This window comes from Lepisma saccharinum, chromosome 18 (assembly GCF_977018435.1).
Source record: "Lepisma saccharinum chromosome 18, izLepSacc3.1, whole genome shotgun sequence".
Classification (NCBI taxonomy): domain Eukaryota; kingdom Metazoa; phylum Arthropoda; class Insecta; order Zygentoma; family Lepismatidae; genus Lepisma; species Lepisma saccharinum.
The window spans coordinates 49,385,454-49,398,999 of record NC_139246.1 but is presented as its reverse complement, the minus strand read 5'-3'; the positions used below and the strand labels follow the sequence as shown (position 1 = coordinate 49,398,999).

The following is a 13,546-nucleotide window of genomic DNA, read 5'->3' as shown; positions in this document are numbered from 1 at the left end:
AAAGGGTACATGTCGCCAGTTAAGTATGAAAAACAATATCTGTCCTATGTGCCCCATGACTTGCTATAATGACTCGAACACAGACTTGGCCGATGGCACTCGGATTTCCTCCTTGAGTTCTGGTAGGGTATGGGGATTGCTTTCATAAACCTGCAGTTTTACATACCCCCAAAGGAAGAAGTTGCAGAGTGTCAGGCCATATGACCTCGCTGGCCAGTTGTGGTCACCGTTGCAGGAAAGGACTTGGCCCGGAAATGTGTCGTGCATCAAGGCAATTGTGTCTAGGAAGGTGTGACAAGTAGCGCCACACTGCTGGAACCATAAGTGTTCAATATCCACACCATTCAAATAAGGCCACAACCATTTAGTAACCATATTGCGGTGACATTATCCATTCACTGTCGAGGCATTTCCATCTTCAAACAACAACAATACAATGGAGCATTTCAAATCCGCCGTTCTTGTCGGGACACCCTTAACATCATCTTTCATTTGCAGGTTAATCGCGACGACACTGACATACTGATAAAAAAACAAATTCAGATGTAATTTTCTTTGACATGTCAATTTATAACTGGTATTTCAAGAATCCTTGTTTTTGTGTCCTGTCTTTTAGGCAGATCAACTGTTTGATATGCAAACTGGTGATTTCCACTGTACCTACTGCAGGCAAGTTGTAGAAGAAGACCAATCGGCATTGCCAAAGAAAGATTCAAGGTTGCTGTTGGCTAAATTTAATGAGCAGTTGGAACCACTCTACGTGTTACTACGTGAAGTGGAGGACATAAAATTGGCACCAGAAGTCTTGGAGCCAGAGCCAGTTGACATTAGCACAATTAGAGGGTTAGTTGTTTAAATAGCCTTAATTTAGTGCCAAATTCTCTCATTGTATTATTCATTTTATGAAAATAATTCTATAATCCAGGTACCCTATTTGACTAAAGTAAATGTGTCAAAACACAGTTTCTTTTTCAAAGGCAGTCACCTAATTATGTACGTTAATTGAGGATGTTCAAAACCATTCAGTTTGTTCATAGAACGTTTATGTTGAATTATTACCACCTTAGATTTTTTTTTTTTTTTGTGAATTAAAAGTTTTACAAATGTTATTGGTTTATTATCTATGGTGACCTGATGAAGGCACTACTTGCCTTTATAGTCAAGCAGTTATTATAGCTCATTTCTAAACTGTTGATTCTAAGTTTGATACCAAAGTATAGCATGAATATTCATTTGTGCTTCATCTTATTTACTTCATCAGTTATCATTTGTTCTGAAGAAAATTAAATCAAAAGAGAGTACAAATACATGAACTAAATAAAATTAATTGGTGCTGCTGTGTACTTAAATATTTAAAGTTTTTTTCCCACATATATTTAATATCTGTTATTTATGTTTGTGTGTAAATTGGACAGTAAGTTTTCCACTTTGCTAGTTCGGCAGATTTCTCAGTGGCAGATTGGTCTTAAATATTTCTAATGATATTTTGGTCCATGTAATCAACTTTCTTGTGCATGCCATTAAACCAGAACTCTATCAATAGTTAAATGTATATGTCAGAAGGGTCACAAAGCAATTCCCTGTTTGCTGCCCAAAACTAGATACAGAATGGCTGGTGTAAATTTACATTCAAAGCGAGAGATACAGGAATCTTTTGTTGTAAATATAAACAAAATGGTTGTATTACATGTTATTATTTTACTTCAATACAAAGACAAATGCAATTAAAGGGCAATTATAATGTCAGACTTGTAAATTATGCAACAATGGATTGTTTGGTAGGTGAGGGCATTGAAGGCTGGATTCACATTCTTTCCAACAACCATCTCCTGTGTTTCTTTCATCAGTTTCATCCGATCATCTTTAATCGTTAAAAGAACAATTAATAATATAACACCTTTATTAGGAATAAAATCATATAATGAATCTATTATATTAATAACTATTATAACAGTAACATATTTAGGGCCTCTCGATGGTAGCATCGTCGCCTTGTAATCAAGAGGTCCTGGGTTCAATACCCGATCAAGGCACAGTGGTTCGGATCACTTTAAACTGTAGGTCCAGTCCTGATTAGCCTTACTGTGCATAAAGTGCATAAGACACCAAATCAATCAAAAACAGTAACATATTTATTTATGACATTAATTGCAATTGTAAAAATCATTGCATTAATAGATGAAGCAAGTCTAATTCTCTTGTTAAATACAGCTTCAGTTTTCATCTTAACTGGCCTTTTGTAAGAGGGTTTTCATTAAATAAATATTTATTTGCATAATTGTTAATTTCCAACTTTACCTATGTAGGGGTCAAATATAAAGGTAAAGAAAAACAAAGAAAAGGTTAAGAATATTGAATTTGTTACTTTGGTAGACAGCCTGTTAATGTTTAATTTTTAACTTTAAAAAAAAATATTACCATGCTCTTTTGTTAGATATTGCATTTGTCTAATAAAACGTCTTATTTTCAAGATTGGATAATAAGCAACGTATGATCAACAATGCGAGACAACAAGGAAACCAGACCTGGTCAGGAGAGGCTACAAGGAAGCAAGGCTTTCAGGTAAATATATGTGATCTTTTAGCAAAAACTATTTTAGCTAGAGATAAGCCTGAAGAAGTTATTTCATGGTCAGAGATCTCCAGCCTTAGGAGGCTCAGCCTCCAAGAGCCTTGCGAGGCTGAGGCCATGTGAGGCCAGAGGCAGACCTTGAGCTTGGAGGCTAAGGCTGTGTGAGACCGAGTTGGAGTTCGAAGGCTGAAGTCGAATTGGAGTTTGGAGGCTGACGCCGTGTGATGCTGGAGTCCAAGATGGAGTTCGGAGGCTGAGGCCCTGTGAGGCTGGAGGCCTAGATGGAAGTTGTTGGCTGAGGCTGGACCTCGCAATCAAAGTCAAATAGACATCTCTTCCGGCACGAAAGCAGAATTCAATCACACAAATCTCAATACCACCATGAAAGCTACATCTTGTTTCTAATTGATTTGTACTATGAGAATTGTTGAGAAATTCGGATTACATGATGCTGTCTTTGTCTTTCAGAAAGGAAGCCCTGGCTTCTATCAGTGGTTGTTATAAGACATGCCAGAGTTGATTTGGAGATTTGGGCCTTTATTTGGCATCTCATTTGGCTTGCTGTTGCTTGGTTGTGCTGTTTTCCCCCTCAACTTCTGGACTTTGTAGCAACCACGTCCACTGGTGTTCGCAGGTTTTTTGTCGGAAGGGGTGGGGGGGGGGGGGGTGGACTTGTTAAAGTGCACAGTACTATTAATGTCACTGAAATTTTTATAGGTGGGGGATCAGGCCATTGATAAAACCTGAGCAGTAGAAATAGTAACAATTATTATTATTATCATGCTAATGATTAGGATTCTGATTTATAGGCTCTAAAAACCTCTCAAATAGGCACCAAAAATAATGAAAAAAGGCACTTAAAATTCACCTTAAAATAAAAAAGAACAATAAAATAAGCATTGATCATGATCTTATTTCAATTTTCTTCTTCCAATGCACAATTACACTGCATTAGCATTGCAATTTATAATACAGTTTATTCATAAAAGTGCGTTGAACCTTCACAAACTATTGATACTATTTTCAACGAAACTCCTTTGCGGGAAATTATAAGTTAAAGTAAAGTAATTCTGGCAGAAAGAATTATGTTATTGATTGCGTCAATTTGAACAAATGCCTCAATTGCGTGCACTATGGTTAAGTGAAAGAAAAAAAGAAAAACAATTGGCACTCCGTTAACCAAAAAATGTTGTAAAAGGATGTTATGAAAATTTCTCTGAAAATATGAACTTGTGTTACCTATTGTGCTCATTGCGCAAAAATAATTCACAATAGTTTGAATTATATCCTTATTTGCAGGAAAGGGAGGATAACATAATCTGGTTAACTTAAAACATTTGCATTATTTTATATTTGTACGAGTATATAACCTGTTTATCTGTGCATGAAATTTTAGAATAAATATATCATTCGAATTAGTGTAATTCTCTGTATGTAACATAAGGCCACTAAATTAAAGTTTTTCACATATCTTTATCTTGGCATTGTTGTATTCGGAACTGAAGTAATGTGTTTCATAGGTGTAACTTGGCGGTGGCAAGGGGCACTTCCTCCCAAAGTTTCAAGTTAATTAATGTTTACAAGTTAAGGGTATCTTGTTGACCTCCTGGAACCTAAGAACAAAGAAATAATGAGTAAATTTTATGATTTCTGAAATGTAGCAAACTAGTCATGGATGCTGTTCTAATAATAGAATCCATTCTTCTCAATTCTACCTTTTCCCATAAACGTTAGGCCCTCTATTTGATATCCCCGCCTCCTGATGTTTGGTTTCTAGCTACGCCCATGTGTGAAATGATGGCTCGTCACTGTATCCATTTTTCACCATTTACCCTTCTTTTCGATAAACTAAAAAAAAAAACTGTCCTGGAAACATGATCAGAGTAGTCTGAAATGAGGTCTTCCTCCAAGAGACTTGCGAGGCTTTGGCCATGAGAGGCTGGAGTCCGAGATGGAGTTCAGAGGCCTGAGACCGATATTGAGTTCGAAGGCTGAAGCCGTGTGAGACTGGAGTCCGAGATGTAGTTTGGTGGCATGCTGCATGAGGCTGGAGTCCGAGATGGAATTCAGAGGCTGAGGCTGACCTTGAGGTTGGAGGCTGAGGCTCTGTGAGGCTGGAGTCCGAGATGGAGTTCGGAGGTTGAGGCCAGTGACTGAGATGGAGTTTGGAAACTGAGGCCATGCGCAGTGCGCGGCCGGAGGCTGGGATTCGTGAGGCTGAAGTCAAATGGACATCTCTGGTCATGGTGTTGTAAATAGACTCACTTGCTGTTGGTTACTAATCAATATTATCAGCAAATAACAAATTTTTCAAAAAGTAACTTTTAACTGCCTTTTAAAACGTTTATAGAGCAATACCAGAAAAAATCAACCTTGATGGTCAAAATTATATGTCAGTGAAGAGATATGTTGTGTAAAAAAAAAAAAAGTAAAGTGTTCCCCTGTGCTTAGCACCATGCCCTAGAGGCATATAGGGGGTGTGGGGGTGATCTTGATCCGGTCGTGAGTGGTGGTGAAGTGATCAGCATCATGCCCCTGACCACCTTTACCCCTAGGGTTTCCTGCAGGTACCCATGCAATTCGACGCTGGGTGTACGCTGGGGCCACTTCCAACGTTAGAAAAGTTCCCAGATTTGAACCAGCCAGGGATCGAACCCGGGACCTATAGCATGGTAGTCAGACATGTTACCGACTGAGCCACCGCACCACCATATATGGTGTACATTGTTTTAAGTCAAAGAGTGACAGTTTTTCAGTGACAGTGATATATTAGTGTTTATAAATATACACTGAATAACAGTATACTATAAACTTGAATAATTACAAATACAGTGCTCAAGAAAATTGTTGCATGATGTGATATTTACAAAAGGGAATAATATATTATAGGTCTTGAAGGAAATGGGATATGCCAGGAAATGATGCAGAAAGTGAAAACAATTATTTGAAAGTGAAGGTGTAGTATTTTTCACAAAACAAGAGGTGAAAAGTATGCAGTAGCACTGTTATAAATGAACCAAAACAGCTGAGGTGCATAATGAGTGTCACTGATGCAGTCGTTCTTCAAGGTGGCTACCCACCAGGAATTCCTTGAATTTACAGGAATTACGTATGAATTATTGCCTCTCTCAATTCTCCGAGAAAGTTTCTCTGCAGACATGAAAAATTGCAACTTTTATTAATCCAAATCCCATTGAATTTATACATATTTTTTTCATGCCCGGAGGCATTTTTTTCACAGTTTAGCTGCGTGAAAAATAAAACAGAATTTTCTCAATCCATTTACTTTGATAGTGTCCTTTGCAGAACAATCTATCTGACAGATGGAAGATTATTGCAAGATACAGATATCTTGAAGTTGATTAGGCAAATCTGAGTTTGAAACTCTTTTACTATTTACAACTTTTCGTAGATTCGTATATTTCATAATATTTATTACTTTTGTTTGGAGAAGTATGTATTTCGAGTCTGAGTATGTGAAATGGCAAATGTAAACTGCGCACCTTAAATTAAATATTTTAAATATATTGTGGAACGATTCAAGGGAGACTCTGTAAAAAGCTAAAAGATCTCTCCAGACATCGGTACTCGGCCAAGCGACGACACACTGCACAATTTAACATTCCACAAATAGCTGAAGCATATGGTGTCAGGAGAGACTGCATACTTCGTTACTACCGGGTTGAAACCCGTCATCGGCTGACAAATACGGAAGACCTGAGCATGCAGCTAGGAAGTATTTGCCAGCAGCTTAAAAGAGATAGGCACTAGAATTCGAGAGTCAGTCAAATCTCAGAATTCAGAAGGACCTCTAGAGGAATACCAGCTACCAGGCGGAGAGTTCCTGCACTCTATCAGGTCTCAAGCCTGGCTCAGGATCCCGAGACATAGCTTTCGCCTAAGGCAACCGTAGTATGAGACATGGCTTTCACCTAAGGCAACCGTAGTATATATGCAAGTTGACCAGCCTCAGTACTGCGGCTTGTAAGTATGTAGCCGTCGTTCGGGCACCTTCTCAAAGGCCATCTCTCCAAGACCAGCTAGTGCTTCGTTGCCTGACGTCTATACTCATCTGCTTGGCCGAGAGGTAAGATGTACATTGTCGACATCCCTTGAAATCTTTCCTCTTTGCCAGGGGCCTGTTAGCGAGATTGTATGGGGAGCATAAAACATTCACAGCCACGATCCCTGTAGTTTATGCTCTTGAAACCAGTGAACACATCAATATAGATACAGTTTAGTTGAATTAAATTTTTGAATACACTGGAATCATACAGACCCGTACTTGTGTGTGTATGCATGTGGGTGGTGAGAAGTGGTAACACGTAAGGTTGACATGGAGATAACATCTGTTTGTACCCTTAGATTTTTGTAAAGTTAACATCTGCTTGTACCCTTAGATTTTTGTAAAGTTAACATCTGTTTGTACCCTTAGATTTTTGTAAAGTTAACATCTGCTTGTACCCTTAGATTTTTGTAAAGTTAACATCTGCTTGTACCCTTAGATTTTTGTAAAGTTAACATCTGCTTGTACCCTTAGATTTTTGTAAAGTTAACATCTGCTTGTACCCTTAGATTTTTGTAAAGTTAACATCTGCTTGTACCCTTAGATTTTTGTAAAGTTAACATCTGCTTGTACCCTTAGATTTTTGTAAAGTTAACATCTGCTTGTACCCTTAGATTTTTGTAAAGTTAACATCTGCTTGTACCCTTAGATTTTTGTAAAGTTAACATCTGCTTGTACCCTTAGATTTTTGTAAAGTTAACATCTGCTTGTACCCTTAGATTTTTGTAAAGTTAACATCTGCTTGTACCCTTAGATTTTTGTAAAGTTAACATCTGTTTGTACCCTTAGATTTTTGTAAAGTTAACATCTGCTTGTACCCTTAGATTTTTGTAAAGTTAACATCTGCTTGTACCCTTAGATTTTTGTAAAGTTAACATCTGCTTGTACCCTTAGATTTTTGTAAAGTTAACATCTGCTTGTACCCTTAGATTTTTGTAAAGTTAACATCTGCTTGTACCCTTAGATTTTTGTAAAGTTAACATCTGCTTGTACCCTTAGATTTTTGTAAAGTTAACATCTGCTTGTACCCTTAGATTTTTGTAAAGTTAACATCTGCTTGTACCCTTAGATTTTTGTAAAGTTAACATCTGTTTGTACCCTTAGATTTTTGTAAAGTTAACATCTGTTTGTACCCTTAGATTTTTGTAAAGTTTGCCTTGAAAATCAGGAATTTTATCATGGTCCTTGAGTGGTCACTTTGTTCCTGGTCTTCAGGAGCTCTCCCCAAATAAGTTTCTGCCTCTGTACACAAGGTGGCATTCTTTACACCAAGTTGTCTTGTGTATCCTGTAGATTATGATCCCATTCACAGATTATATGGTCCCATTCCCGTATGGCAGCCTCAGTGAACTGTTGGAGGATTGTGGTGTACGAGTCAATTGGAAATAGCTGTCTTCAGCAATGGAATTTATTCGCTGTGGATTTTTTTGGAAACTTACATGGGTATTATTTTGCGTCGTCTAGCAGGAATACATACGACATCCATAATGTTTTCACAATATGCAACCATATTTTTTAGTTCTGTAATACTTGTAAGAAATTGAGTGTTCACGATATAAATGAAACTTATTTGTCATATGACCATTACGCTGTTGTGTTAATGCAAGTGTGATTTTTCTTGTAGGTTGAAGAAACTCAAATTGATGTTAAGATTGGAGATGAAATTACTCAGGAAGAAACAACAGCAAGAAAGGAGAGGCCAATATGGATGGTTGAAAGCACAATTATTAGTACTGAAACACCCGATGTAAGTATCCATTATATGATACTACTTAAAGGAACAAGTTGCTTAATTGAAAACTGTGAAGAAAAGCACATTCTTGGTTGTATAAGATACAGCGGAACCCTAATTTGAAAAATACGTAGTGTTGAAATGTCTTTCAAAGTAACTAAATAATATGTTACAAATGTTCTGAGGTAAATTCGGCATAGTCGTATATTGTTTATTTAAATGCATGTGGAGTTGAGATAGTTGATATGAGTTGTCATTGAAACATAGGTGTTTTTGCTGCCAACTATTTTAACATGTTTATTAATGTCATTGTAATGATATAGGCCTCCCTGATGTGGTAGTGGTAACTTCGTCACCTGGTAATGAAGGGGGTCCCAGGTTCAATACCTTGTGGAGGCACCTGGCACAGTGGTTCGGATCCCACTTTAAACTGTAGGTCCAGTCCAGATTAGCCTTTCTGTGCATAAAGTGGACTTAAAACAACAAATCAATCAACCATTGTAATGATATAAAACTCTAGTAGCGCATACATAGCTACATATAAAGTTTCAACTACTTAGTGCTTGAGACTTGACAGGTCGTAAGCCTCAAGAAGTGTTGCGTGTGTGTGTACCCAATCAGTTTTCCCAATAGTCCTAATGATTATTATGGTTTCCAGGTTCAATTCCTCAGTCAAATTTTATTGTGGTTCACATTTAATATTGGAATCAATCAATCAATCAATCAATCACTCACTCACTCACTCACTCACGCAACAGTACACAGCACATTAAAAATAGTGTAAATTCAGTTTCATAATGGCCAACACTGGAAGGATACCAATTAATCTGTCTCATTGGTTCATTTGTCTCCCTGAGCGACAACTGGCATTATTTGATCTTTCACTATCACAGAAATTGATTTTTTTTATGCACAAAACGTGACATTAACCAATATAATTCTTAGTATCCTGCAAATACCTGCATGAAGATAAAATGCAGGAAGATAAAAACAAGCATAGAAAGTCACTGACACACTGTGTTTTATCCAGCACATGGTGTGAGAAGTAGTGAATAGTTATCAATAGTTCATGCAGATAGACTGCAATGACTTTAGCATAAGGGTACCTTTCTAGCCCCCCCATAAACTGTGCTGATATATCTTAGTGCAGAGCAACATTGACATTCCTACTGATTTCCATTGATACTGATTGGAACACTAACAAATACATAGGTTGATCGGGTTATATCCGACCAATATGTAAAGTGTTCTTACCTTATGAAAGCCATGCTGCTGCCACCGGTTGTGTTCTATGGGACCACCAGCATTATGGACTATAACCCGACATCACAATTTCCACTGCAACAAACTACATTTTAGCACATGCATAGGAATTCCATTCCTCCTCACATGCTTTCCATAGGCCAGTGAGGGTGCAGTGATGTTGTAAATGTCATTTTAACAGTCCAAATGCACCGAAATCCATTGGCCTGGCATCAGGGCTTTTGACAGGAATGTCATGAAAGGGAATAACACGGATTCCTGTTTCCTGCTCCATATCCTGATAACACCGGAGGGGTGATCTAGCGGTGTGGCTGGAAGCTTTGTCCATATGGGTCCTCACCTGGTTCTTGTTGGCTCCGTACAAACGAGGGATGTCTGTCTGATAGATTGGAGCCATAATCGAAATAGGCAGCATTCACCTTTATGTTTTTCTCCATCTTGCGTATCTCCAACATTCCCTCGTAACAGTATCCTGCGACAATCATGATTCCCTCGCCACTGGTGGTAAAACTCCGTATGTCCCTTACCAGAGGTGTCACGGTATTGCCCTAATGTTACCATTACGTGTGAGATAAATGTAGGCCTTGCCTTGTAATCAAGGGGTTCCAGGTTCGATACCCGGTGGAGGCACAAGTGGTTCGGATCCGAGTTTAAACTGTAGGTCCAGTCCCGATTAGCCTTACTGTGCATAAAGTGGACTTAAAACAACAAATCAAATCAAATAAATGTAGGCCTCATCCAATGTCTTCCATTTTGACCCTGCCAAGTGTCTTTTGTACAGTTTGCGGCAGTTGGTTTTGCATTCTGCAATGTGGTGTGGGAGGAGGTTGTGAACCTGGCCCTTACATACACACTGCAGGCCAAGACAGTGACGAATGACAGTGGACTGCACCACATTGAACCTCTGGGCCATGTCATGTTGGGCTGGTGGATTCTCCTGGACTGCAATTTGCCAAATTCCACAAAGCACCTCAGGTGACACTTCCGCTGGCAATCTCGAATAGGCCACTTTTGTTGGTGAATGTTTCTGTATGAACACCATTTGTGTTTGACTGGCCATGATACCTTTAGCTGTGGTCACTCCCATGGTTAAACCATTTTCCTGACACTTGTTTCACTATTCGGTTGTACGAAATGTACGGAAAATGTGTGTGGAGAAGAGCCATGGTGTGCCCTTCCCAATAACTGTTAATATTCTGTGGCATTTTACATTTCACACGACGCTCCAGCAACTGCAAGCTCAGAGACGACACTGGTTTCAAGGCTAGTTTTAAGGTTCTGGCGCAACTACACACGTGGCAGCAGCATTGCCAAATTGTTTGGATATAGCTCGATCAGCCTTCTGTATTTATTCATTCATTCAGCTGATTTACAAATGTTGGTATATAACAATTCCTTTGCACTACATTATTTCCAGACGTTTACTAGGTTCGCAGATGGTACAATGAAAATTTTAAAATATCTAAAATAATTGTCATGTAATTCATTTGAACAACATTTTGCATATAATTAGGGGCAATCCACGAAAAGTGGTCTTACTCCATGTAAATAACAAAATCAATTGGTCTGAAATTTATAAGTGTTTTAATTGTATTAATGTTTAAATGTTTGCGAATTAATTTAATTTGCATCTTCTGTGCTTCACTTACAAATGAAGTCAAATTTTGCTACCTTTTAAAGTTTCACACTTGTAACACATTTTCGTTAATACTTTTCATGCATTTAAGCTGTCATCATACTCATCTTTCTTTCATTTGTTAGCAGACACCACAAAGTACTTCATAATCCTATGAAATCAGTTCATTACAAATTTTTAAATCCAATCTCATGCCTGGAACCTTATATTTTGTGTGTGAAATGTCTCTCGAGTCCCCATTAATGAAAATTGTTAATCTTCCTAAATACCCAGTCTATTTAGATTCCATGAAAGTGTTGCATAGCATTTTGTGTACCCTGCAAGATAGCCACAATCGGGGAAAATATCACTAGCTATCAGCAATTAAATTTGAAGCAATACATTTGTATTGGCAGAATCACCTCAGCCTTGGTGTATTTTTAGCAGTTTATTCTATATGAAACTTAAAATGGTCTCTTATTGTACAATCGATAATTATTAGTTGATATCAACAATAAATTAACTTTAGACTCTTTCCTTACTGTGTCATGTAGTATTGATAATTTTGCCAGCCTCCATGATGGAGTGGTTAGCACATCACACTATGATGCCAGGGTTCGAATCCCAGCCTGGGCATGAGTGATTTATGAGTGTCCATTCATCATGTCATCACTCATCTCCATCATCGGGATTAGCCGAAAGTGGCAGAAAAGCGAAGTAAAATAAACCAAATAAATCAAATAAAAATGATTGATAATTTTGTTTGAGAATTAAATTTGTTAGATCAAAGCATTTGTTTGCAGTTAATTCCTAATTCTCTTTTACATATTTTCAGTCTGATTCTTTGGGAGCTGTTCCTGGTGCACCAGTGGAATTGCCAGGCTCTGAGCGAAACAGCAAGAACCAGGAAGATATAATGTCCGTGCTGTTGGCTCATGAGAAGAAAGGTAATGAAGGGAAGCCCATTATTCCTGGACAAAATGACAGTGCGAGTGAATCCAGTGAAGAGGAACAAAAGGATTCTGATATAGAGCTGAGTAAGGAAGTTGCTAAATCATTTAACTGCATTTTTGTTATATCTTGCTAAGAATCAGCCCAATTGTAATACATAGCTGCTGACTTCCAGGCATCCTGTAGTGCAGCATCTTTCGATGTTTTGTGTTCTTATCTGCCAGTGCTGAAGTCCGCTTATGCTGGGTCCTCAGTCATGTAGGCATCAATGGGAAAGAAGCAGCCAATGCTGCCACCAAGACGGCAACGTTCTCATGCACCTTCTGTCAGCCAGGGACCTACAGAATGTTTTTTGATGTTTTCTTCTTGACAGGTGGCAGGAAAAGTGGGACGTAGTCATGAGGAACAAGCTTCATGCTATTAAGCCCACCATAAGTGCATGGCATTCTTTGCCAAGAAAAAGTTCTTCTAAGTCGACTGTATTGCCCATACCCATCTCACCCATGCTCACTTTCTGCAAGAGCTGGACCCTCCTATGTGTCATCTCGTTTTAAGTGTTCGGCATATTCTTGTTGAATGTGTTGATTTTGTTTTCGTCAGGCAAGGCTTTTCATCTTCCCAGTTGTTTGTCGTCCCTGTTAGGAGATGACGACAGTGGTTTAACAAATGTTTTTAGCTTTTTGCGAAGAGCTGGTCTATTCCACTATCTGTCAGGAAGTTTTTTGAGTATTTTTACTTTTTAATGTGTAGTGTTTGTCTTGTGCAGGTCCCTTTACAATCTTTCTCAAGGGGCTTTTTACACCCCTTCTTTTAACATTTTAAGTAAGAATTTTAGATAAGGAGATATTTCCCTGTATACATTGAAGGGTGCAAAATAGCCATACATGGTGCATCCAACAGTTTTAAGTCAATCAATCAATCAATACACACCAGGTATTTTCTTTTATTAATTCAGAAAAAGAATAAAAATGTGGAGTCTGCGCACACCACTTTGATCCCATGCTGATACCAATACCTGGAAATCAAAACAAATTTGAAGAAGTTAAGAATATTTATATACTTTAAATTTAGTTTTTTTTCTTGGAACCATGCCATGTTCTCTACCAAAAAAAAATCACAATGCTGTTTCCAAAATAATGAAAATGAAGCATTTTTGCATAATTTCCAGGATATTTATACTGTGAAAATGTTGTGTGGCATCAAAGTGAAAGAGAAATCTTCATTGGTAAACGTTATAAAAATTTGACAAGTGCATACTTCCAAGATCAGTTTTCTGCAACACTTTCATAGCAATTCATGCTCCCTCTCTTCCCTGTCCTTTTAAGTTCACTGAATGAAGTTAATGTCG

The 13,546-nt window shown here is 38.0% G+C and overlaps 1 protein-coding gene across 2 annotated transcripts in view; it reads left to right on the top strand.

The window, feature by feature from the left end:
- Window positions 1–13,546, top strand: part of TfIIEalpha (transcription factor IIEalpha) — a 57,394-nt gene that overhangs the window by 37,182 nt on the left and 6,666 nt on the right. For both annotated transcript variants that reach the window (XM_083140497.1, XM_083140498.1), the window contains 4 exons: window positions 617–843; window positions 2,472–2,562; window positions 8,262–8,384; window positions 12,083–12,284. In XM_083140497.1, coding sequence (XP_082996623.1) covers window positions 617–843; window positions 2,472–2,562; window positions 8,262–8,384; window positions 12,083–12,284 — 643 coding nt within the window. The remainder of the gene's footprint in view (window positions 1–616; window positions 844–2,471; window positions 2,563–8,261; window positions 8,385–12,082; window positions 12,285–13,546) is intronic.